Source organism: Meles meles, chromosome 16 (assembly GCF_922984935.1).
Source record: "Meles meles chromosome 16, mMelMel3.1 paternal haplotype, whole genome shotgun sequence".
NCBI lineage: Eukaryota > Metazoa > Chordata > Mammalia > Carnivora > Mustelidae > Meles > Meles meles.
Window position 1 is genome coordinate 55,510,410 of NC_060081.1, and position 26,714 is coordinate 55,537,123.

The 26,714-nt window shown below is 51.0% G+C and overlaps 1 protein-coding gene across 12 annotated transcripts; it reads left to right on the forward strand.

The window, feature by feature from the left end:
* The first annotated feature begins 14,513 nt into the window (after window positions 1–14,513).
* On the forward strand, window positions 14,514–26,433 carry SLC52A3 (solute carrier family 52 member 3). Of its 12 annotated transcripts, none has more exons than XM_045981560.1 (6): window positions 14,604–15,956; window positions 20,423–20,630; window positions 20,802–21,173; window positions 22,256–22,761; window positions 24,418–24,541; window positions 25,006–26,433. In XM_045981560.1, exons 2-6 carry the CDS (start codon window positions 20,607–20,609, stop codon window positions 25,216–25,218), a joined length of 1,239 nt encoding a protein of 412 aa, XP_045837516.1. In that variant the 5' UTR covers window positions 14,604–15,956; window positions 20,423–20,606; the 3' UTR covers window positions 25,219–26,433. The 12 variants fall into 12 exon arrangements, with proteins under 12 accessions (XP_045837510.1, XP_045837516.1, XP_045837506.1 ...); XM_045981550.1 differs by adding an exon at window positions 18,974–19,108 and having other exon boundaries at window positions 14,605–15,956; window positions 20,423–21,173; XM_045981555.1 differs by adding an exon at window positions 18,974–19,108 and having other exon boundaries at window positions 14,605–15,956; window positions 20,499–21,173.
* Window positions 26,434–26,714: the final 281 nt, after the last annotated feature.

The window sequence follows — 26,714 nt, forward strand, 5'->3', positions numbered from 1 at the left end:
AAATGTTCCGTGTTTGTCTAGTACGGCGGCCACTAGCTGCTTGCAGTGTGACTCATACCCTGAATTTTAAATTTTGTTGAGGTTGAATTAATTTAAACAGCGTTTTGCCACACAAGGCCGGTGGCCATTGTTAGTACAGCTCCCGCGTGAAAGTTGTCTTCTCTTCGAGGTTTTCGTTCTTTCTAGCCTGCGTTTGCTGTTCCTCAATTAGTCAGCCTGTCCTGGGATGCACTAATTTTCTTTTTTTTTTTTTAAATTTCTTTTCAGCGTAACAGTATTCATTGTTTTTGCACCACACCCAGTGCTCCATGCAATACATGACACACTAATTTTCACCACAAGAGGGGCCCAGACTCGAAGCCAAACTGGAATTTTTATTTATTTCTTTATTAAACACTTGTCTTGTTAAAGGAAATTTAAAGACGACAAAATTCGCCAACTTCAAGTGTCCACTTCCCTGATTTTTGACAAAAGTATACACTTGCGCTTCCGATAGAGGAGATGTTCCCAGGGCCTGGGACACTTCCCGCCCCTCACTCCCGCCCTTCCCACAGCCACTCCTCTGTCTTCTCTCCTGATGCTTTTGTCTTTTCTGCAATATCATATAAATAGGTCGGGCTTCTTTCATCTGAAGCAAGACTAGAATTTAATAACAAGGTTCTAGTCCCATTCTATTACTTTTTCTCCCCAGAAATTTTTCTAATGATGACAAATGATACCGAATTTCCACTTTCCAGAAACAGTATGAAATGTCTTTACAAATTAAATCCGTTTAAGTGAAGAAGCACGTGTTCCCCTTAAAAACGTGAAGTTACTGGGGCGCCTGGGTGGCTCAGTGGGTTAAAGCCTCTGCCTTCAGCTCCAGTCATGATCCCAGGGTCAGGGATGGAGCCCCGCAATGGGCTCTCGGCTCAGCGGGGAGCCTGCTTCCGCACGCGCGCCCCCCCCCCCCCCCCCCCCCCGTCTACTTGTGATCTCTGTCTGTCAAATAAATAAATAAAATCTTAAAAAAACACAAAACCTTGAAGTTACTAATAGAACAGGTAGATTATGGATATAGCCACAATTACAAGAGACACCAGTCACTCCTCTTTTGAAAAACAACCCAATCCCACCTCGGCATGTGACACATGGGGAAGCCAAGGCCCAGAGGGGGAGGGGGAGTCAATTGGCCCAGAACACATCAAGCAGGTGGCAGAAGCAGGAGGAGCTAGTGTTGCCCAGAACAGATGGCAGAGCCTGGGGGAAGAGGCTTGGGTCCCCCTTAGGGTTAGGGGACTGTCCCCTCCCCCACTCTTGGGCCTGGGCTAACAGACCTGTCCCAGGTCAGAGGCTGGGTCTGACAGATGGGATTCTATAGGGGAAAACAGCTCAGAGAGTGAGGGCCTTTGTCCTCCTAGTGTCCCAACCCCAGATGGCAGGGCCAGGCCAGAGGCAGGTGGAGAAATAGGGCCCCTCCTGAACTGGAAGGTCATGGCCTGGAGACAGAATCTTTGTCATGACACCCAGCACCCACCACCCAAGGCACTGGGGCAGGCCTTTCCAGCTTTCAACTTGACCCCTCCACCCCACATGCAAATCAAATGCAAATGAGCCCTCAGCCACTGCCCAAACCCCACCTCCCTTTCCCTCTTGCTGGGGCCCATCCCTCATGTCCAGACACCCACAGACAAGGGAAGCCCCAGGCCCATCCTCAGCACATGCTCAGGCCCCTCACACCAGGGCTGGGCATGAGATGGGCTCAGCTGACCCACCTCTGCCTGGAGGCTGCATCAGACCCAGGACCACTCCTGCCTTCTCTCCCCCATCTGTCCTCCCACAGCTCAGGTAGATCTCTTACAACATAAATAAGCATTACAAAACTATGGTACAAAAACAAGACCCCAGAAATAAACCCATGCAAATATGGCTAAATGATATTTGACAAAGAATACTCAGTGGGGAAACCCCATTGTCTTTCCAACAAATGGTGTTGGGAAAACTAGATATTCACATGCAAAAGCATGAAATTGAGCCACTATGTTACATCACTCACAAAAATTAACTTGAAATTGATTAAAGGCTTAAACCTGGGACTTGAAACCATAAAACCCCTAGAAGAAAACAGAGGGGGAAATCTCCTTGACATTGGTCTTTGCAATGCTTTCTTTAGATACGACAACAAAGGCAAAAATCAACAAGTGGGACTGCACCGAACTAAAAAGCTCCTACAAAGTAAAAGAGAGAATCAACAAAATGAAAAGGCAGTAGCCCAAGAGTCCATCAGAAGATGAATGGATAAAGAAGAAGTGGTACACACACACACACACGCACACACACACACTGGAATATTCTTTCGCCATAAAAAAGAATATTCTTGGGGCGCCTGGGTGGCTCAGTGGGTTAAAGCCTCTGCCTTCAGCTCAGGTCACGGTCCCAGGGTCCTGGGATGGAGCCCCGCATAGGGCTGTCTGCTCAGCAGGGAGCCTTCTCCCCCCCCCCCCCCGACACCTGCTTCTCTGCCTACTCATGATCTCTCTCTGTCAGATAAATAAATAAAATCTTTAAAAAATATATATTCTTGCCTTTTTGGCAACACCATGGCTAGAGCTAGGAATATAAGAGTATTATGTTAAGCAGACTAAGTCAGAGAAGACAAGAGCCGTATGTTTTCACTTATATGCAGAATTTAAGAAACAAAACAAATGAGCAAAAGAAAAAAGAGAGAGAGAGAGAAACCAAGAAACAGATTCTTAACTATAGAGAACAAATAGTTCTCTGATGGTCACCAGTGGGGAGGTGGGTGGGAGGGTGGGGGAAACAGGTGACGCGGATTGAGGAGGGCATTGTGAAGAGTACAGTGATGCATGTGTTGAACCACACTATTGCACACCTGAAACTAATATTATACTATATGTTAACTATACTGGACTGTAAAATAATAGTATAATAAATAATATATTCTATATTCTATAATAATACATAATAAATAATATAATAAAATGAAAAAACAACCTTGGAATGAGAGAAAATATTGACAACATGTATCTTATAAGGGGTTAATACCCAAAATATGTAAAGAACCCATACAACCCAACAAGAAATAAAAGCTCCAATTAAAAATTAGGTAGAGCAGCGCCTGGGTGGCTCAGTGGGTTTAAAGCCTCTGCCTTCGGCTTGGGTCATGGTCCCGGGGTCCTGGGATCGAGCCCCGTGTTGGGCTCTCTGCTCAGCGGGGAGCCTGTTTTCCTCCTCTCTCTCTGCCTGTCTCTCTGCCTACTTGTGATCTCTGTCTGTCAAGTAAATAAATAAAATCTTAAAAAAAATAGGTAGAGTATTTGAACAGATATTTTTTCCAAAGAAGACAGACAGATGGTCGGCAAGTGCATGGAAAGGTATGTAATATCACTCAGCATCAGGGAACCGCAAATCCAAGCCACAACCAGATGGCACCTCACTCCAGCTGGAATGGCTATTATCGAAAAGACAAGAGAGACCAAATGCTGGCGTGGATGCAGAGAAAAGGGAATCTTTGCGTGCTGTTGGTGGAATTATAAATTGGTCACTATGGAAATCAGTATGGAGGTTCCTATTCTATTAAAAACCAAACTAGCATAGCATCCAGCTCTCCCACTTCTGGGTGTATATCCGAAGGAAATGAAATCAGTATCTCAAAGAAATTTGGACCCCGATGTTCATGGCAGCATTATTTATAAGAGCCAAGACATGGGAAAACCTAAGTATCCAGCAACTAGTGAAAAGAAAATGTGAGCTAACTAGCTAGCTAGAATGGAATATTACTGAGCTACAGAAAAAGAGGAAACCCTGCCATTTGCTACAACGTGAACGGACCTGGAGGTGATTATGCTAAGTAAAATGATTCAGACAGAGAAAGACCATGTGTATCTCACTAATATGAGGAATTGTAAAAAGACTGAATTCACAGAAACAGAGTCGTTCCAGGCCAGGAATGCCTTTCCCCAGCTCTTCCTCTGCTAGCGCCTTCTCACCCATTCCTCTACTCAGGTACATGTCATCTTCTCAGCAAGGCCCTCGAACGTTCTTCCGTGGCTCCCATCGGCCTTACACACCACGAATAACATCTGAGATTATTTCATATACTTGTTTTCTTGTTTTTGTTTGCCTGCCCCACTGACTGTCAGTTCCTCCAGGGCAGGCGCCTTGCCTAAGGCTCCCATGCCTAGAACACTGCCTGGCACAGAGTAGGGAACCAATAAATATTTGTGAGAGAAGGAAGGACCAAATGCCCATGCTGAGAGCCCTGAAAAGGCAGACGGATTGGAGTGGAAAATGTAGTAATCATCATTTGTTCATTCAACAGATTTATTGAGCTCCTACTATGTGGCGAGGTACCGAGGTAGGGCCTGGGGACACAGTGGTGAGTAAGACAAAAGCTCTCAGCTTTGCCTGCCCACAGCTTCCAGGGGAGATAGAGACGCCCCAGGGGTTACAGTTCTGAGTCATCAGGGGCAGCTGTGGGGTCCAGATGAAGGGCCCTGAACCCAGGCCAGGAGTCAGGGCAGGCTTCTAGGAGGAGGTGGCATCTGGGTTGAAACCTGAGAATGAATAGGAGGGAGCTAGCCAGCTGAGAACAGAAAGAGGTTTGAGGTGGGAAGCTGGGTCACAGAGGCCACACAGGTCCTGAAGGGGCACTGTCAGGTGGGGGGGGGCAGGAGTGACACAGTGGGGGGGCCTTGTCCTAGCATTACCACTTCCCCCGATTTATAGATGGAAATACAGAGACCTGAAGCAGAGCAAGGAGAGGCCACATCCTCTCAGGTCCCTGTCTGGAGCTCTTCCCACGGCATCAGCGTGGGGATGCCAGTTTCTTCTCCAGAACCCTCTGCAGCCTTGGGAAGGGGCTACTCTCCTATCCTGCCCCCACATCCCTATCCCTGCAGACCAGCTCTGCATTACACGGCACCGATCCTGACATGGAGAAAGCAGTTCCCTTTCTGAGATCAAGTCTTATTCAGTCAGTGAGAAAGCTTCTAGGCCATTGCTCTGTCTTAACACCCTATGCCCCCTTGTCATCCTTCCAACAGAGGCCAGGCCCCATCCATAGCCTGGGTGCTAGGTCAGTCTGACATGCAAGAAATCCATTGTTGGGCTGCCGGGGTGGCTCAGTCAGTTCAGCACTGGACTCTTGGTTTCCGCTCAGGTCATCATCTCAGGACGGAATCCCCTTGAGAGTCTCTCCCTGGCTCTCTGCCCCTCCTCCCTGCTTGTGGGCCTGTTCATTCTCTCCTGCTCGCTCGCTCTCTCTCTCAAATAAATAAAGAAAATCTTTTGAAAACAAAAAAGAAAATAAATTAAATCAATAAATCCATTGGCAACTGTGAAACACATTTTGGGGACAATTGGGGAAGTCAGTTGCCAAGTAAATATTAGCTATCAGAGAAATATTAATATTTGGGAGTGAAACAAGGCTCCCATGTTATGCAGGGAAATGGCCTTATTTTTTAGTGATGCAGGCTAAAGTATTTAAGGTGAAAAATTTATGATATCTACAATCCACTGAAATTACCTCAAAAAGAAATAGAGGCAGCATTATGGGAAATGCTAACGTGCATCCGGATGTTGGGTATATGGTTCACAATGCTATTCTCTATTTCTCCGTGTGTCTACAATTATTTATTATAAAAATACATACACACATATGTACATAAATATAAAAATAGTCAATGTTATTCAATGCAAGCCAGTTGACTTAAAGAAAAACCTAAGAAGTAATCATGAAGGTGGGGCCTGGGTGTGGCCACAGCTTTGGCCGGTAGAAGACTGAGCAAGACAGGAAGACCTTTCTGGGCCAGGCAAGCCCCACCTGTGTGCGGGCCCTGTGCAGCCCTGCCCTGTCTGAGGCCCCTTGCTCTGAGACACCCTGATTCTCAGCCCGAGTGCTGGTCTCTGCTGCTCTGATGGGCTCTGGAGGCCTTGCCGCTGGGTGCTCTGCTCTTCCCCAGGATACCTGCTCTCAGGTTTGGGGCCCAGCAGGAGGCCAGCAGTTTAGCTTCCCCTGGGGCCCTGAATGGCCAGACTGCTCTGCTGGTGTCTGCAGTGGGGACAGAAGGACACAGCCCCTTTCCATCAGCCCATCTCACCCTTAGGATCTGGGCCTAGCACGTGCCCTCTGGTACTGTCTGCCTCATTGGACAGGCAGGGAAACTGAGTCCCAGGTCTCTTGTTTCCAGGGCCTGGACTCTTCCTGAGAACACTGGACACATAATCTCACAGAGGGAAGAAGGAAGAGAAGAAAGTCTAGTGCACCAAAAAGGTCAGAAGCTGATATCTGGCCTTCGGAAAGTCAGGGTCATAGGAAGAGGGGGCTCCTTCCATGGGCCAGGGACAAATGAGGCACCAGGACCTCCACTGAGAACAAAATAGATGCAGGCACCCTACTGCTGAGCAGACACTGTGGGAGATAGACACTCAGGAAGTGAATCAGTGAGCACACAACTCACCATCCAGGGCACACTTTTAGCAAAGCTAGGGAGGCATGAGGAGGTAGAGGGGGGCAGTGGCCAGACCACTTTAACTTAAGTTCACCTGTGAAGGGTGAGGGAGGGGCCAGGGGACTACCTGGGGAAAGAGGGCAGGTGCAAAGGCCCTGAGGCAGAGAACAAGTTTGCCACCTGAGGGGATGGCAAGGAGGCCAGCGTGGCTGGAGTGGAGAGCAGAGGGCAGAAGGGAGGGCCCTGTGGTCAGGTGTAACAGGACAGGATAGTAGAGGGCAGGGTACATTCTGGATCTGAGAACTGAGCAGGGATGAGAGGGTTCTGAGCCGGGCCGGGCAGGCTCTGACATGTTTCAAGTGTCCCTTTGGCTAAGAAAGGGAGTAAGGAGAGAAAGGGCAGAACTGGAATTACCAGTGAAGAGATTACGGTGACAGCCAGGCAGGTCATGAAGTGGCTCACGAGCAGTGGTGACAGTGGAGGGGGACAGAGAGGCCTAATTCTGGATCTGCTAAGGGGAGGGATGTGGAGTGTGGAAGGAAAGAAAGGAGTTAGGAGGGTTAGGAGTTAGCAGCTCCATTTTAGAGACTTTGCTCCGTACCACATCCCCAGTGCATGGAACAGAGCTGATCTCAATCAGTAGTTACAGGAAGGGAAAAAGCAAATACAGGAAGAATCCCAGCCTGGGTTTCCTCCTTCAGACCAGCCTGGCTTTTCTTTTCTCAGCCTGTCAAAAGGCGACCTCTGGTGGCCAATTTGGGAACTGTATGTCCTCAGCTTGAAAGTGATCTGGAATGGGAAGACCCCGGAGGACCCCCAGCTGAACAAAATCAGAGACCCCACCGACCCCTTGCCCATTTTACTGATGAAGATACTGAGAACCACCTAGGTTCAGGTCTGATCTTTATCTCAACAGTCACCCCTTCTGGTATCCAGCTGTTGTTTTCCAGAGCTGAAGGAGTCTTTCAGGAACGCCCACATACCCTCCCATGGGATGCCAGGAGTCCCTCCAGAGATGCTAGGAGTCCCTCCTACGTTTTCCTAGTTCCTAGGAAGCATCATGCTGCCTTGGTTTGCATACCTTCCGGGTCAAGGCACTTCCTAAATTCCCAAACCAGCCCATACCATCCCCACTTACCTGGATGGGAAATCTCTACCCCCTCTGGGCTAGAATTTCCACCATCCTTCATTCCTGGAATCCTGCCCCTGGGCACCTGCTGGAAATCTGCCCACAGGAATGCATTTGTCACACACACCACTCCCAGCCCAGTTACTCCAGCTTGAGTAAAGGGCATGAGCACCCATCTGCACCCACTCGGATGACACCACAATTTCCCCCACTTTCAACTCTTGGGATACCCTTGAGCTGTCACTGTTCTTCACACAAGACAGATCTGAGGAGAGGGAAGGAGGTCCCAGGTGTGTTCTGAGCAGAACAGGGGAGGCTGTCACCTCCGTTGAGCTGCATGTTAGACCTCTTGATGCAACACAAGATGGCATTTGCAGTCTCTTTTACTTCTTTTTCTTTTTCTTAAGTAATTTTTAATTTTAGGCTACACAGCTAACAGGGTTTAGACTTCTAGAAAGTTAAAAGTATTTTGGTTAAGGCTAAAGTCCTCTGTGATCACTCCCCATCACCCTTCCCAATTCCTGACCCCTTCCACATGCACCATTCCAAAGGTAACTGCTACTGCCGCCGATTTGAAATTCCTCCTTTTAGATTTTTTCCTATGGATGTATACTCGGTAAACACCACACACACACACACACACACCCTTAATGAATATGTACCATTTATTTGGGGGGGGATTATTTCTTTTTAAACAAATGGGATCATGCTGTACGTATTTATCCTGTGACTTTTTCCTCCACTATGTTCTGGGCTCTTGAATTCAACTCACAGATATGAGGGGTTGCATCATGAGACTGGCCCTTACAAAAAGTAAACCGCTTTAGAAGCACTCCCAGGGGGGCACCTGGGTGGCTCAGTGGGTTAGAGCCTCTGCCTTCGGCTTGGGTCATGATCTCAGGGTCCTGAGATCGAGCCCCGCATCCGGCTCTCTGCTCAGCAGGGAGCCTGCTTCCTCCCCTCTCTCTCTCTCTCTCAGGCTGCCTCTCCGCCTACTTGTGATCTCTGTCAAATAAATAAATAAATAAAATCTTAAAAAAAAAAAAAGAAGAAGAAGAAGCAGCAGCACTCCCAGAAGCTCCTCTCCAACCCTCTCTCGCCCTACTCTCCCTTTCCGCTGCTCTCCTGCTCTCCTTCCTCCCGCCTCCCACCTTTTCCTCACCCTGGCACTTAGACCCCACAGGACCCCTTGAGAGAAGTTCTTAATTCCCCCAATGCCCGGAACAGGTTCATCTTCAGAGGCAGTGACACCCTGCGTCCTCTGGTGGTTCCCATGGGTAACTGCAGCGGCACCTCCAGCCCCGCCCCCGTTCACCCATCGACCCATCAGGAAGTCCTGCCCACGGGCCACCTAGGCGTGAACCTTCCCGCGACCGCCCTGGGGGCAGGTCGCGGATTAGCTGATCTCGGTTCTGGAAACCCTCCTAGTGGAATGTGAGCGCCCTTATGACCTGCCTGAGGAATGTACACATTTGAGAACTCCCGGAGGCAGTTCTTGGTAGGAAACTCGTGGTTCAGAGCCTTTGGAAGGCAGCTGGATGATCTCTCTCCGAGTGTGTTGTAGTTCCCTGCTAGGAGTGGCTTCTCCAGGTATTCTGCACAGGGACAGACAGACAGATTGCCCGTGCTTGCTGCTGCTGCTGTATTCTTGGTGGTAATCGATATGTGCCCAGCAGGGAAGGGGGTGCTGAATTCATCCGGGTGCTCTGGGATCATGGACTCACCTCTAATCCTACTTTTCCCCAGCCCAGGACTCTGTCCCCACTCTGCAGCCTGCCCCAGCGAGCCGCTCCAGGTCCCCCTCGCCCTGCTCTCTTTTTTCCTACCGACCACATCTACCTCACTACAGAAAGCCCTTACTTAGTACATTGATTGTCTCTCTCGCTCCACCCGAACGTCAGATCTCCAAAGACGAGGGCTTTGTCTCTTCGGTTCAATTTTAGGTCCCAAGCATCATCTCTCACGGGGCCTGACATCGTTGGTGTGACCGAATGAGGGAATGAGGGAGCCCGTGTGCACAAAGCTGAACGATGAGACCAGGTTTGCAATAAGAAAGAAGTTTACTTTGCAAGGCAGCGAAATGAGGAGCGGGGACAGGAGGGAAAAGTCTCACGTCTGCCCGTCTGGAGGAAGGGTCTCGAGTCTTTACTGGATTTGAGGGAGAGCGTGGTCAGATGGGACTGGAAGCTACAGAGCGTGAGCCAAGGGTGAGGCTGTGGTTGGTCTATTGGGGCGCACCCACGAATCATGATCCGCGGGTCCACAGTCCCCTTGGTTGGGGGAAAACTTACACAAACACCTTGTGACTTGCACATCGAGAGATTTCATCTGTAAGAAGCAGTTACAAGCCCTCCTGATAGAGGACCCAGGCTAAGTGCCATTTAGAAGTGGGCATTTAGAAAGTCTTTTGTGAAAAGAAACGGGCCTTGGGTTAGAGCTCCCTGACCTCCTGCTACCCTAAACACAAGGCAACAACAATTTCGCCTTGTGTGCGGTCGATTGAAAGTAGAGCTTTTATTGTAGAGCACCGGTTTCACTGGCACTTAATAAACGTCTTTCAGAAACTGAAGCCAGTGAATGAGGGGTTGGGTGTGCAGGATATAGAAAGATCTCTGAGCTAATCAGTGGAAAAGGCAAGCCTCCCGGGGTTGGTGGATGGGATGCCCCAGGCTGTGAAGAATGGGGGGAGGGGAGGGGAAATGTTCTCCTGTAAACCTAAAACTGCTACAAAAAATAATAATAACGGTCGTAATCGCACAACAGAGGCTGTCAGAGTATCTGCAGACGACAAGGAAGGCGAGAACATTCTGGCTGGTGTTCATTCATTGGGCGGTTTGAGGACTTCAGCTGTCTCCATTTTGACCTCAAACTTTTTAGTTGGGTTCTTCTTTCCAGCTCGCCTCTGGGCTTGGGTGGAAGACCCCGCGGGCAGAGAATCCCCTGCCGGAGGGGGAAACTGTTGCTGTCCCCTCCAGTCACAAGAACTGCCCTGAGCCGGCAGGACCCGCCCATGCTTAACTCCAAGACCATGAATGATTTGACCCTCACTGTCCACCTGCGGCGGGGGGGGGGGGGGGGGGGGGGGGGGGCGGCGGCACCCATCTGTCCCACAGCTTCCTTACAGAAACTGGGAAGTATTTCCGGCATTTTGGAAACAGTCTCTGAGACATTAGTCCTTTGTCCTCCCGGGGCTGGCCTCCCGGAAGGAAGTAAATTCCTTGTTTTACCACCACTTGGTCTCTCTGCCTTTGGATTTGGTCAGCAGCCAATGGCAGAACCCGATCTGCTTGGGAGCCGTAAAGCTAGGTGCTCTTGGCGCCCTCCCACCCCAACTAGGTATGCTACATTTATTAAGCTCCCACTGTATACTGGTTCTATTAGAAACAGATATCTGGAAAGACTGCTTTGGTGGAGATAACGTTTAAGACTGGCTTTGAAATAGGGATACGATTGTGCCAGAAAGAGATGGGGCAATGTATTTGCGATGACGTGGAGGGAACTAGAGGGTGTTATGCTGAGCGAAATAAGTCAAGCAGAGAAAGACAATTATCATCTGATCTCCTGATAGGTGGAATTTGAGAAACAAGGCAGAAGGGAAGAGAGAAAACAAGACAAAATCAGAGAGGGAGACAAACCATAAGAGACTTTTAACTCTAGGAAACAAATGGAGGGTTGCTGGAGGGAAGGAGGATGGGAGGATGGGGTAACTGGGTGATGGACATTAAGGAGGGCTCGATCTAATGAGCACCGGGTAAGTGCTGGGTTATAAAGACTAGTGAATCACAGGCCTCTACCTCTGAAACCAGTAATAATTTTAAGTTAATGTTAATGTTTTAATTTTTAAGTTAATGAATTGAATTTAAATTTTAAAATGTTTAAAAAAATATTAGAAACAGGAGTTTTAATAAAATTGAGGGGGGAGGAAGAAGTTTGGTATTTTAAGTGTCCTTTACACTGGAAAGCTGCTGTTGAAAAACACTGTCAACAATTGAATAAACTACGTCTCGGAGGTTTAGTAGCTAAAATAGAAACATGGAATGCTTGTTCCATTACAAACAATTCCAACATAAATTTTTATAATTCTTGCTTATTAATACATTTGAAGATACCAAAGTTGAACACAATCCATGTTGATAACATCTCGGCAATAGTATGAAATTGGTTCCAGCCCCATGGATTCCTGAAGCCAGTCGTAAAGCAGTGTCAGATTGTTCCAGAATGTGGAAGAGCGTAATGAAGAATGAAATTTGAAAATTACGTTTATTTATCTTCATTTATAATATCTGGGTTTGAAAGGCCATGAAATATATTAAAATCTAGGAAAGTTTGCTTCAAAAAAAAAAGAGAGAGAGATTAAATTCTTATAGAAATCAGTGATATGGGGCACCTGGGTGGCTCAGTGGGTTAAAGCCTCTGCCTTCCGCTCAGGTCATGATCCCAGGGTCCTGGGATCAAGCCCGGCATCGGGCTCTCTGCTCAGCAGGGAGCCTGCTTCCCCCTCTCTCTCTGCCTGCCTCTCCGCCCACTTGTGATCTCTCTGTCAAATACATAAATTAAATCTTTTAAAAAAGAAAGAAAGAAATCAGTGATACTGTGCAGGGGTTATAACTCGGGAATGCTGTTCTCTACAAGTTCACAGGGCAAACATATTTATGTATAACATTCTGTATTAAGTGTCTGCTCAGAGCTTAGCACGCAGAAATACACATATATAATGTAGACAGTGTAACTCTTCCCATGATTCTACTGCTTAGTTTGTATGTGTTTGTCTTTATCATGAGCCTATAAGCTCTTGGGAAAAGCTATATAGTTTTCTACATTCCCCAAAGTGCTTCTCACAAAGAACTCAGTTAATAAATTTTTGTTTTTTTATTTGCCAATGGAGGGAAAAAAAGAGACAGTGATGGGGCAAAAAGGGTACTTCCTTTTTTTTTTTTTTAAAGAGGGAAAGAGAGAATCCCAAGCAGGCTCCTCATCCAGCAAGGAGCCTGACTCAGAACCCGATCCCACAACCTGAGATCATGACCCAAGCCCAAATCAAGAGTCTGATGCTTGGGGCGCCTGGGTGGCTCAGTGGGTTAAGCCGCTGCCTTCGGCTCAGGTCATGATTCCAGGGTCCTGGGATCGAGTCCCGCGTCGGGCTCTCTGCTCAGCAGCGAGCCTGCTTCCCTCTCTCTCTCTGCCTGCCTCTCTGTCTACTTGTGATCTGTCTGTCAGATAAATAAATAAAATCTTAAAAAAAAAAAAAAGAGTCTGATGCTTGACTGACAGAGCCACCCAGGCCCCCACAAAAAGGGTATTCTAACGGAAGAATTCATATGGAAATTTTGGTGGCTTGGGCCTGTTATCAATACTTAGAGAACAGAACGGATAGGGGGAGCCTCGGTGGGTTAAGCCTCCGCCTTCAGCTCAGGTCATGATCTCGGGGTTCTGGGATCGAGCCCTGCATCAGGCTCTCTGCTTGGTGGGAAGCCTGCTTCCTTCCTCTCTCTCTGCCTGCCTCTCTGCCTCCTTGTGATCTCTGTCTGTCAAATAAATAAATAAAACCTTTAAAAAAAAAATACTTAGAGAATGGCAAGCCATTCTGGCTGGAAGCAAGAAAAGCTACATGTAAGAAAGAGCAGTGATAGATGTTGTCAAGGTTTATTGGTCCCAGCTGAGAGAGGATGTAAATGGGAGGCTTAGGCATTTTATTTTTTAATTTGGTGAGCAACAGGGGAGTCCTTGGGGGTTGATAACAACAATATGTTTTTTAAATTAAAAATAAAAATACCACAAGAGGCACCTGTGAGATGGCCAGAAGGGAGACCACACCAGCAGGGATGCGGGTCCCACTGAAGGGACAGAAAGGAGCATCAGTGGGTGGGAGGGCTTTGGGCCAGGGGTCGCCTCTCGCTGCCCCAGTGCTGGTGGAGCCTCCCCTAGGGAGTGCATTCTTGTGGCCCCAACGTGCTCCTGAGCTCCTGCTCAGAGAGGGGTCCGGTGTTCTCCTCCGGGGTCTGCTCACGTCTCACTCACCCCAAGCATCTGCCTGGAGAGCGATGGTTCATCAAGCAAATGAATATCTCAGAGAACAAGGCAAAAAGTGGGCAAGATTACTCAGGAGAAGTCAACATGCAATGAAATTTACCAGGCGGGTACCAGACCCCGTGTGAGCGTCAGCTGGAGTCGGCTTCCAATCTGACCCTGCGCTTCCCAGCTAGAGCACCTCGAGCCAGTCACCTAACCTCTGTAAGTCTCAGTTTCCCCATCTGTAAAGTAGGGACTAGAAGTGGTATCTGCCTACTGCCTAGGATTCCTGAAAGATTTAATCAGATTTGAACTATTACTATTGTCCAATGGCTATTTGTCAGTGGGCATCAGAGACCAGCCCTGCTGAGGCTCTTGACTTTCTCTGGGCCTGTTTCCTCATCTGTCAAATGGGATTGTCATAGTACCCCCCCCCAAGGGTGTGGCGAAGAGTAAATGTAATCATGCATGTCAAGCTCCGCGTCTGGCACAGAGTCAACTTGGCACACACTGGCTGTTAGGATTTCTGCCCTACCAGGAGGATGCTATTAATACCCCCACTTTCCAAGTGACTTGTTTGAGCTCCAGTATTGGAACCAAGAGCTTCTGCTCCGGGGAGCCCTGTTCCTGAGCGAAAGGAATTATGGTGGCCCTGGGCTGAGGCCAGAGCCAGCCTGGGCAGGTCTTCTGCCTTCTGGGAGTCAACCCTCATAAAATCCGGATGGCCGGAAGCACTCCCTGATAATGTGAGCCCTTTACTGTCACTGTTGTATCATCGGGATCGTGGGGATTGGGCGGCTGGGCCAACTGCAGACACACAGTAGGCTCTTGGTGCAGCAGACAGCCCCGCCTACCCTCCCCTGCCTCTCCCTCCCTGGGGCTGGGCGGGGCAGGTTAATACTAACCGCCTGCCTCCTCCCCTCCCAGGCAGAGCCACTTGGGAACGGGACCTGCAGGTAAGCAGGCCTTGCTGGGCAGCTCAGGGCTATGAGACACTGGGCACTTGGAGGGCGGGGGTGGGGGGGGCACTCGTCTGGGGACAGTGGGTGGTCTATGGTTTTTTCCCCAGGTTTCAGACTCCTGGGCTGGAGGCCAGAAGGACAAAGAGGAAGAAGGGCTTTCTCCTCTGTGGTCCGGTTGGAGCTGTCCTGGTGGACTTCAGCCCCCTCCTCCCTGGGTCAAAAGACTGGACCCCCACTGACCTCTACCTGGCTGCGTCTCCAGACCGCTGGGCAGTCTAGACGGCTGTTCCTGCCAGGTCGGACCGGAGTCTCACCAGCCTGGCATGGGGGCTGGGAGGTTCGGATGGGCACTGAGGGGAGGCTGCTTCGCCAAGGTCAGGCTCGTGGGAGGCCTGCAGCCCTTCCAGACCCTGGGAAGGAGGAGGAGGAGGAGGAAGGGAACTCAAAGTCCCTGCCAGCCAGCCTGGGCTCCCATTATCTCCTTGCTTCTCCCTTTAAGCTGAACCCAACAAGATAGGGACATCCCCACACCCTTTCTTCAATGGAGAAACCAAGACCCAGAGAGGGCAAACAGCTGGCTTGAGGACACACAGCCAGTAGCACGGGACTGGATGACCACCCCAACCTGAGATGGGGGCCATAGTGTGGGCAAACGGTGCCTCCTCTTTGGGCCTCAGTTTCCCCACATTCGTGAGATGGGAACATTGAGCTGGAGGCAGCCAGGGAACTCCGAGGTGAGGAGAGGCAAGAGAAGGCTGCCTGATCCACAAGGATGTGAGCGGTTAGGTGAGGGCTGGGGCTGAGCCAGGCTGGAGTTCCAGCACACCCAGTCACTCCTCTACCTCCGTTGGCTCCTCTCCTGCCCCCTGCCCTCTCTGCCCCACCACCTCCTTCGTCCCTGCCTCTGTCCCTCTGTCACCACTCTGTCTCTTTCTCTCTCTCTTCCCGCTCTGTCTAGTCAAAGCCACCCTGCTGCCAACCCAGACAACCTCCCCACCACTCTCATGAGGACAGGCCAGATCCCACATCCCAGGCCCCAGGCGGAGGGCCTGCAGGATTCACCAAGGACGCTGGGACAACACTGACTCAGACCCTTGTCCAAGAGCGGGTGTAGACAGGGCCCACCCTGCCCGCTGGCACTGCCTGGGCCACCCTGCCGGGCTCAAGCCACAAGGCTGAGGCAGGCTCGGTCGATGGCCCAGACCTTTGCAAACCAGATGGCCACCGGGCCCCTGGAAGAGAAGCAGGGCCCTGCTCCCAGGGAGGTGATGCCGCAGTGGGAGCGGTCAGCACACAGCGATAAGACGCAGATAAAGCTCGGCAGGTGAGCCCAGGCCACAGGCAGGATCCGTCTGTGCGGGAACAAAGCGGAGAGCACTGGGAGTGGAGGCTCCGATGCTCAAGGTAGGATGGGGCCCTTCCTGCCCTCCTTGGGGCCGGGGACTCTCTGCTCTGGATACAAGGATTCAAAGGAAAGAGACGCCTTTGCCAGGGGCTGTCCTGGCTCCGTAGCTGGGTGCGGATGAAGTCTTCAGTGTCTCTGCCAGAGCCTAAGGTCTCTGGTCCCCCACTGTCACTGGGGCCCAGGTAACAGACATGTCTTGGAGTCTCATTTCTCCCCTTCGCAGCCCACAGGGTGAGGAGGCCCCAGGGTGAGTGGAAAGGGGCCCAGCTCAGCCCAGCCCCTGCCGCCTCTTCGTAACCCGCTCCCTCTGCTCGGGCTCACACTCAGCTGTGTCTGGTTCCAGTCCCAGCTCCCAGAGGACCAGCTGGGTGACCCGGGGCAAATTACTTTTCTGAGTCGCATTAACTCCTTTTAAAATGGAGGTCATCATGCTACCTACCTGGGGATTGTTGGGAGGATCTGATGGGTAATGTAGGTAAAGTGCTTGGCCAGTAAATGATGGCTGCTGTTATTGTTGTTGGCATTATCGTCTCTCCTGCCTGGATTACCACACCGGCTCCCTAACGGAAACACAGGCTTCACTCCCGCTTCTGCCCTGGCCTCACATGACTCTCCTCGCAACAGCCAGTGGGATTCTGCTAAAATGCAGTTAGAGCTGGCCCTCCCTCTGCCCAAGAATGGAGATTTGGGCTCAGAGAAGACACCTAAACTCTTGCCTATGGGGCCCTTCGTGACCTGCCCATCCCCCACCCTCACACGGCTGCAGCCACCCCAGGGCCTTTGCACTTGCTGTCCTCTCCCCTGGCCAGGCTCACTCCCACACTTCCTTCACATTCCCCCTGACAACCCCATTTATGATTGCCGGCTCCTCCCAGCTTTACCTCTCTCCCACAGCCCTTATCACCTCTGACTTGCTCTAGATTTCTTTTTTTTATTTTGCTTAGTTCTTCTCATGCTTTTCTGAAAGTAGAAATTACTGTCCAGCACACCCCGAGTGGCCAGTAAATACTGGTTGAATGTATGAACAAGAACTGCAAGGTCACTGTAGGAAAAAGAGAAAAGAGTTATGTACTTTTAAAAATATTCCCAACATACTCACTGGGAGCCCCTCCTGTAGTGCTCAGAAGCCACCAGGCCCCTGCACATGCGGTTCCCTCTGCCAAGGACATCCCCCCACTTCCCCCCTCCCCACCCTGCCATTGTCACTGATCAATGGGCTCATTGTATCTCCCAGGTCCAGGAGCATGGGGCACTTGGTATGGCTGCCTGGAGGCAGGCGGGGGCAGGAGAGCCACACAGGACATGGGTCACGCTGGGCCATAGTTCCATCATGACTATTTTCCAGCCAACAGAAGAGGCATGCAGGGCCAAATCACTTGCCTCAATCTACACAGCCACGTGGTGCCTGCATCAGAACCCAGACCCCTCAGCTCTGTGCAGTGTGGGGATTTAGTCTTTTCGTGCATAGAACCTATTGCACATAAAGGAGGCTCAGGCTTCTTACCTGCCCATCTGTTCTCACCTCCCATCAAGCCCACTGCTCCAGCCACACTGGCCCAGGCTCATTCCTGCCCCAGGACATTTGCACAGGCGGTTCTCTCCGCCTCTATGTTCTTTGGGCATTTTTATTCCTTTTTTAATTAAAAAAATATGTAAACATTTGATCCATCTGGAATTCTTTTTTCAGGGGTGAGGGATAAAAGTAAGAAAGAGATCCAGCTTTATTTCTTTTTTCCCAAATGATTTTTTCCCCTGGAAAATTTTATTTTCTGACTGGTTCTGTGCAGGAGAGCTACATATTTATAAATGTATAGCTGGACATCTGGCGGAACTCTCATTATTTTAATGGCTTTTCAGATGATAAAAGTAACCATCTTTAGCAAATCTACCTCCTCCCTTTGTTATTTACTTATTCCTGTTTATTAGAACTATCATTTATTGCCTCTATATCCTTGTTTATTTTACACTACCTTCTGCCATCCAGGTCCAGAGGAGTGAGTCACCAGCCCGCCACACACTGTCTGGGGCTGTGGGGGAATGTTACTCAGATCATAGATAGCCACTACTGCTTTGACCCCACTAAGGATGGCAGTATCTATCTGTATGGAATGACTTGGGGTCTTAATTTATACTTTTGGCATCAAATCCCACATTGAGAGCTCTTTGTTTCTCTCTCTCCCTCACTACCCTCCCTCCCTCCCTCCTCCTCTCTTTTTCTCTCTCTTTCCCTCCCTCCATCTCTTTGCCTTTCCCTGGAAGACTTTTGCCCCCAAGTTTACTCTTAACCTTTCTATGCTTCTTTAAGGTGTATTTCAACAACGATCCTATTTGATTTTGGTTTTTGATCAAATCCCGGTTGGAGCAGGACCTGAGTTTCTGAGCTGGGACATCTAGAGTAAAGAAGACAAATGTCCTCATGAGTTTTGGGCTACTATAATCAGTCTCTCTATATTCTTGACCGTCTATTTCTGGCCACTGTTTTGCTGTATATAAAATGAGTAGTTTAAACAAGAGAGCAGCTTATTTACAATGTAAACAACACTGAGCAAAGAAAATAGTTCAGTGGCGGCCAGAGCGGGGCGGTATGGCAACTCTGTGCCACCAAGCCTTAAGGTCTAATCTCCCTCTAGCGCCCACAGCACCCTTCTTAGCACAAAACAACCACTGGGATTCTGGCCATCACATCTGAGTCCCAGACAGCAAGACAGAGGAAGGGCAGAAAGGCACGCTTACTCCCTCACCTTTAAGGAGACTTCTGGGAGGCTGGGAAATGTACTCCCTTAGCTTGGTGGCTGTTTGCCTAACCAAGAGTGGGGTCTCTGGGACACCTAAGGAAGAAGGGAAGAGTGAATAATGGGAAGCAGCTAGCAGCATCTGCCTTGGAATACCATTCAGCCTCTACCTCCTTGTCCTTCCCTATCATTTCACCCATCAGAGGCAGAACTCCGCCTGAGTGGGTGCGGGGCAGCGTTTCTTAGTGGGACTCTGCCTGTTGTATACCACGTTCTGGTCTCAGGTGGGAGAGAGCAGCCAGGAAGCTGCGCCCGACTGACCTGGGGAAAAGGTCCTTCCCAGGGGACAACTGCCTGGAGCTTCCCTCCCTGAGTCCTCTCCGTGGGGGGCCCAGAGCCCAGCCTGTCTGGCCTCACAGGTGAGAGCTTAAGCTACCTGCCTAAGTCCTCTAGGCAGCCGGTGGTGGTGGTGGTGGTGGCGGCGGCGGCCAGAAAGCAGGTCAGACTGCGCTCTGCTCAGAAGAGGAAGAAGGGAGTTCATCTGGGGCTGAGAGTCAGTTCTGTGTGTGGAACCCGGAAAGGAGCCGCTGGGTGTGGGGATTTTCCCAGGTGAGGCCCAGCCACAGGGAGACTTCCGCAGCTTCTAGAAGAGAATGAAGTTAAACCGGTGTGGGGAGTGCTGGTGGGGGGTGGGGTGTCCAGGAGGCCAAGTGCTGCAAGGGACACGCTCCAGATCCCACCTCCTCAGACCCCCGCCCCCCCCCCCCCGTTTCCCATATGTAAAAGGAGGGAATTGGCCCCATCATTTCTCTCCAAAATGGTTCTTCATGGAAGCTTTTTTTTTTTGCCTTTTTTAAAAATTATAATTGTCATGTGTTAATTTTCATGTGACTTGGACAAAAATGTCTATGTCACCAAACCTGGCATTTCACCATGAGGATGCTAACTAGCCCTCAGTGAGGGCTTACTGCACGCCAGGCCCTGTTTAAAAAAACATTAGCTCATTAACATATTTGCATATCATTACAAATCCAGGAATCAAGACTGTCGTCCTCTCTTTACAGATGAGGAAGAGGCACAGAGAGGCAATGTCACTTGTCCGAGGTCACCCTCCTAGCCAGTGGCAGAGCTGGGTACAAGCCCAGATCTTTTTGTATGTTTTTTTTTAATTTTTTATTTTATTTATTTGACAGAGATCACAAGTAGGCAGAGAGGCAGGCAGAGAGAGAGAGAGGAGAAAGCAGGCTTCCCGCTAAGCAGAGAGCCTGATGCGGGGCTCCATCCCAGGACTCTGGGATCATGACCAGAGCCGAAGGCAGAGGCTTTAACCCACTGAGCCACCCAGGCGCCCCGATCTTTTTGTATGTTTAAGGCTTATTTGTACATTTTCCTCTGAACTGTTCACATCCTTTGCCCACTCTTCTATTCAGTCTTTTTGTTCTTAATTTCTACAAACTCTTTACATAAGAGGAAGATGATTTGTCTATGGTTTACACTGCATGTGTTTTCCCCCAGGTGATCTTTTGATCTTACTGTTGGTATTTATGTCTGTTTTTCTTTTTTTCGAAGAAGGTGCTTTGTTTGTTGTTGGATTACTTTTATCTGTTTTAATATTTATGCAGTTACATATGTCAGACTTTTCTTTGGTGGTCTCTGGAATTATGAGCCACGGTTAGGGAAGCTAACCCCTCTGGAAAGGTTAGTTATAAAAGAATGTGTCTGTGTTTCCCTAGCATAAAAGCCAACTTGTTCATGAGAAGGGGAAAAGATCAGGGGAAACCTGGGCTCCCCGGCATCATGTTTTGACAGTCCGCAACCCTGACTTTGCTCCCCTGGCGTTCTTCTCCACTGGCTCCACTGGCGCCCCCTGCAGGCTGATCTGGGAGGTGGCGGCTTCAGCACGGGGCAGACATCACCATGGCTCTCCTGATTCACCTGCTGGTCTGCACCTTCGGGATGGGCTCCTGGGTGGCCATCAACGGGCTGTGGGTGGAGCTGCCCCTGCTGGTGGCGGAGCTGCCCGAGGGGTGGTACCTTCCCTCCTACCTCACAGTGGTCATCCAACTGGCCAACGTCGGCCCCCTCCTGGTCACCCTGCTCCATCACTTCCAGCCCGGCTGCCTCTCCGAGGTGCCCATCATCTTCGCCGTGCTGGCTGTGGGCACCCTCGCCTGCACGCTCTTCGCCTTCCTCTGGAATGTCACCTCCTGGGTGCTGGATGGCCACCACAGCGTCGCCTTCATGGTCCTCACCTTCTTCCTGGCCCTGGTGGACTGCACCTCTTCGGTCACCTTCCTGCCTTTCATGAGCCGGCTGTCCGCCCGCTACCTCACCACCTTCTTTGTGGGCGAAGGACTCAGCGGCCTCCTGCCTGCCCTGGTGGCTCTTGCCCAGGGCTCGGGTCTCACCACCTGTGTCAATGTCACTCAGCCGTCAGACACCACCCCAAGCACTGAGACCACTGGGAAGAAGGTCTTCCTACAGGTACCCGGCATGACCCATTATGGCTCCCCATACTTGGTCATGGGGAAGACCATGCAGAGGGCTTATGTTTCCCAGATGTTGGGTAGACCGCTGTTCTTGACCTGGCTGTGTGTCAGATCCCCTACCCAGGGGAGCTACTGAAACAGAGTGGGGGGCCCCACTCCATCCAAACCAATGGAATAAACTCCCTGGGGGGTGGGTCTTCTCGGAGACCCTTGAGGTCCCAAAGTGTGTTGGAATCTGGAGTTTCCGATTTTAGAACCCGCCTGTCAGTAGTATATAATAGCACCTATGACGTCACTGCCTACAGCCCCGGGGGCGGGGGGCATTCCTGCCCAGGGGCCACATTGAGGCTATAAACAGACGACTTCCATTCAAGTGTGGCTGCCAACTGAGGCATGAAATAAATCCAAATTTTCAGAGCTTTTTTGCATTTTCACATTGCAAAACAGGGATGGTATTTATTCAGAAGTCCTCAGGTGTTGCTAATGTACTGCTGGGGATAAGAACTGTAGACCTCTTTTTTCTCTAAGGTTTTATTTATTTATTTGAGAGTGAGATCAAGCATGCACACAAGAGAGCACAAGCAGGGGGAGCCACAGAGGCAGAGGGAGAAGCAGCCTGCCCACTAAGCAGGGAGCCCAACTCAGGGCTCAATGCCAGGATCCTGGGATCATGACCTGAGCCGAAAGCACACCCTTAACCATCTGAGCCACACAGGCACCCAGAACCGTAGACTTTACACATTGCTTCAGTGTCCTTAAGAAGCAAGTGGACTGGCTTTCCCACATACTCCCCATGAGCCTCAGGGAAGATGAACCATTCTGACACTCCCCAATCCTCCAAAACGGGGGCTAATGGTGCCCACTGCACAGGGCCACGAGGAGGGATGCATGGGCTGACCTGTGCAAAGGGCCGGTGCCCAGTGAGCACCATCGATCATTACCAAGGAGTCCTGTGTATATTATTCGGCCCTTACTAGCAGTGTATGCTACTGATTGGATATGATTATTCATATTGTTGTCACCCATGTCCTGACATTCCCCAGGGACCAGACTGACCCTCATTTTGTCTTTCCCCAGGGAGCTAATGTCACCTTGATGTCTGACCTGACCGGGACGACACAGTCCACCGTCCATCTGGAAAGCCGCTACCTCCCAGCCAACTTCTCGCCCTTGGTCTTCTTCCTTCTGCTCTCCTTCATGATGGCCTGCTGTCTTGCAGCTTTCTTTGTCCTCCAGCGTCAGTCCAGGCCCAGGGAATCTTCCATAGACGACCTCCTCACCTCGCAGGTCACCCTCCACTCCATCCGGCCACGAGATGGGGAGGACCTGGGCCCCCCAGACCCAGGGGCTTGCATCAAGGCCCAGGGGCATCCAGAGGAGAAAACGGACTCCAAGCACCCAGGCCAACTGGCCTTCATCTACATCCTGGTGGCCTTCGTGAACGCACTCACCAATGGCGTGCTGCCCTCCGTGCAGACCTACTCCTGCCTCTCCTATGGGCCTGTGGCCTATCACCTGTCTGCCACCCTCAGCTCCATGGCCAACCCGCTTGTCTGCTTCCTCTCCATGTTTCTGCAGCTCAGGTCTGGCCCAGCTGGCCCTGGGTTGCTCAGAAGGCAGAATTCCAAACCCCAGCTGTCAGGCTCTGTGTATAGAACCTGGTTTCTAGGGCTGGACCGCCTGGGTTCGAATCCCAACTCTGCCACTTCCTGGTTATGTGGTCCCGGACAAATCACTTCACCTCTTTGTGCCTCAGAGAAACTTATCTGGAAAATGGGGATAATAGGCATTCTACGTCCTAGGGTTGCTGGGAGCATAAAATGAGCTCATTTGGTAAAGATTTTAGAGCAGTGTCTGTGCATATAGCAGGTCTAGTGTAGGTGCTGACCGGCCCCTGGTCCTTAAGGAGGAAAGTGCAGGCAGGAGCTGGTGTTCCCATTTACAAGGGGGAACCCTGAGGCTCACAGAAAGGGTCTAATCCCACGGTCTAGTTCCCAGGACTTCAGCCCTGCCTCCGGTCTCCTGCCTCCAGCTCACGTTGGCTCCCTTATGGCTGCAGATCTGGAAGAATGGCTAGGCAAATTGATAAAATGCAGATTGAGCCAGCCTAGATCAGGACCTGAGATTTCAAATGTTAGTAGGCAACTGAAGCGGTTCCGCTGCAGGGGTTCAGACCCTGGGAGGAGAACCACGGACTCTCGGGTCATGACCCCGGAGGGCCCACAACCTCCCAGCCACCGCTCTGCCCTGCCTGCCCTCGCCGGCCTCTCTGAACTGCTCACACCCGCTCCCTTCCCCCAGCCCAGGAAGGAGGGAGAACCAGGAGAGGAGAGTCAAAAAGAAAGTGTCACATTGCCAGAGAGCTGGATTTTCTCCCTTAGGGCTTGAAACTTTGGAAGGAGGCTGGAGATTTCTGGGGAAGCAGAAGCAGAGGCCACAGATGTGTGGAACAGGAGAAGCCCCAAATGTTGGGCATACCCCGTCTGAGAGGCAGGGACCTCTAAGGATCTTGGAGGAAAGAGTTCTTAGAGGCAGGGGCAGGCCCTCCACCCCCACCCAGGACAGCAGGCCAGTCTTGGTGTTCTGAAGGGTGTGCACAGGGAGGCCCCTGGGGTGACGACCTCTAATGAAGGACAGGGTCCTCTGTTGTCGCACCTAAAGCCGACATGGGAGGCCACCAGGGGAATGCATCCAAGGCAGCTGTCAGAGCCCCTAGATCAGGTAGACCTCATGTCGTAGATGCCACCAGAGGGGAAGGGGTCAACTGAGGTGGCCCAGCTCAGCCTGTAATGCCAGGCTCCAAGCCATCTTGTCAGCCCAGACTCCTGGCAGAGCTTGGCAATGTTGCAGGAGGAAATGGAAGCCGACAGAACCCTGGGTGGAGCCCTGGGCAGGCCCCACACAATCTGTTCCACAGGTCCCAGCAGCCATGCAAGGCTCCTGGTGCCAGTGAGAAAGCAGGCTCAGGGACCAGTCTCGCAGCTTCAAGTGGGAAATGGGATCTGAACCAAGTCCCCATAGCACCAGAGTCCATTCTGTTTCACCTGCCATGAGTGCTCAGGGTGACTTAGACCAGTATCGCCCCTCAGAAACCTCGTGGACCCAGGTGGCCTGGGAGTTTCCACGTGGATCTGACCTCTAATCCTGGAGACGCTGACCATTCTATGCAGTGCCCAGGGTAGGGGAGGCTGAGGTCAGGTTCCTCATCTCCTCCATTCTCCTCCTCTTCTCTGCCCTAGGTCTCTGCCATTCCTGGGGATCCTCACTGTGCTCGGGACTGGCTTTGGGGCCTACAACATGGCCATGGCTGTGATGAGCCCCTGCCCTCTCATGCAGGGCCACTGGGCTGGGGAAGTCCTCATTGTAAGTATCTGGCCTGTGCAGCTGCCTCCCTCCCTACCACTCACTTAGCCAAGGAACTTTCTATTAGCTGAAGTCTTGTGTTTGCTCCAGAAGGAAGCCCCACGTGGGGCTGGGCAGGGGAAGGGATGATTCTCATTTGGGAATGGACGCTTAGGAAAGTGAGGTGGCTGGTCCAAGGAGACATTCCAGCCTCTCCCGTGAGTGTGCACCGCAGCCCTGGACTTCTCCCTGATGCCCTGGACTTGATCATGGGGGCCACAAAGGCTAATGGGTTCTCCTTTGACCTGGAGTGTGTGTCAACTTGTGGGCCTAGCCCTAGGGGGAAGCCCCCAGAGGCTATTGAACTTAAAGTTATTCCATAGGGTTCCCTTAGCCCAGTTTGATCACCCTACAAGCATCCTTCTCCCCTGGGGCTCACCCCAAAGCCGCCTTCACTCTGCATCTCTGCCGCCCGGTATCCGCAGGTAGCCTCGTGGGTGCTGTTCATTGGCTGTCTGAGCTACGTCAAGGTGATGCTGGGCGTGATCCTACGCGACCGCAGCCGCAGCGCCCTCCTGTGGTGCGGGGCGGCGGTGCAGCTGGGCTCCCTGCTCGGAGCTCTGCTCATGTTCCCGCTGGTCAACGTGCTGAGGCTCTTCTCCTCGGCTGACTTCTGCAGCCTGCAGTGCTCCGCCTAGAACACCTGGCGAGGTCCAGGACAGGGTCCTGACCCGCTGCCATTACTAACACCTGGAAACTTGAGCAGGGCGTGAGCCCAAGGCCACAGGGCAAGGGGCGGGGAGCTAGGAGGCAGAGGCTGGGTACACCCTCAGGAACGGTGGAGGACGCCGCAAGACCTCCCACGGGACCTGGAACTGCAAAGCACAGCCCCATCCCGGTGCTGAGTCACAGTGCCCGCAATCTCATTGCAGAGCTCTTTTGGACTGTCGAGAGAGAGCTGGTTTGCAGCCCCAGCTGGAGGCAGGCTCAAGGGTGTCAGAAGGGAGACCGCTGAGAGGGTGAGCAAGCCCTCACAGGCTGTGTGACCTTGGGGAAGTCACTTATTTCTCTGTGCCTTCCTAAAATGGGGATTATGATAAATAGCGCCTACCTCATAGGCTTAGCACAGGGATAAAGGGGAGAAGCGCCCAGCACGTAGCAAGCCCTCTTGGGCCATTTCCTGATCTGATGCCCAACAGAAATAACAAGGGACAATTTACACAACCTGGAAGTGGCCAGGATGGTTGAGAGAGGACTCCTGCCCCGTTTCCTTTTTCCCACTCTCCTCGCAGAGAAGCTTCTGGGACCCTGGTGGAACCATGGGAATCCTGACTCCTCAGTTCCCAATATGGATGGAGGTTATACCCCACACACCCCTTCCTGTCACCCCTCCTGACCCATGAGGTCCTGCTCCTTGGAAAGTGAGTGACCTCCTGGGAGGCAGAGAGGTGGCTGGGTGTGGGGCCACTACACCAAACCTCAGGAAATGAGTCCCATCCCCTCTTCCACTCCCCAGGGCCAGGATTGGACCCTGAGGACCTTAGGAAGTCTGGGAAGGAGTGCATTCACTACCCGACTGTTTCTTTGTTCTCTTTTTTTCTTTCTTTTTTTTTTTTAGATAGACTTTCCCTGTTTTTACACTAAGATCAGCCCTCCCACAAAAAAGTCTAACATGAACCCCAAAGTCAATATCATCAGTCTTCAGTTAGTTCTAAGGTCAAGGCAAAGTTCAGAAATGAACAGGTATCAAGTGTTCAGAGAACGTCTGGTCCTGGGACTTCTTTTCTTCAGTGTTTGGTTTGCTTGCCACCAGCCCTCCTTTTAATTTGTTTTGAAGAGATAGTGTAGTCGCATGTTTCAAAAATCAGAAAATATAAAATGATGTTCAGCAAAAAAAAATTCCTTTTCTCCTGTCCTCCATCTGCCCAGTTCCTCTCAACACACACAGATATGCACTCATAGACACGTACAAACACACAAGGACTTTTATCAGTTTCTTGTTCACTCTTGGAAAGATTATGCAAGCACAAACACGGGCTCTTTTTACCAAACTACCGTGTACCTTGCACTTTCACTCAACAATGAAAGCGGAGAGAGGGTTCTGGGTCTTCGTCATGACCATAGTATTCCATGGTGGGGGCTACCAAGTTTATGCAACCAGTCTCTGGTAGATAAGTGCAGGTATTGGAGACAA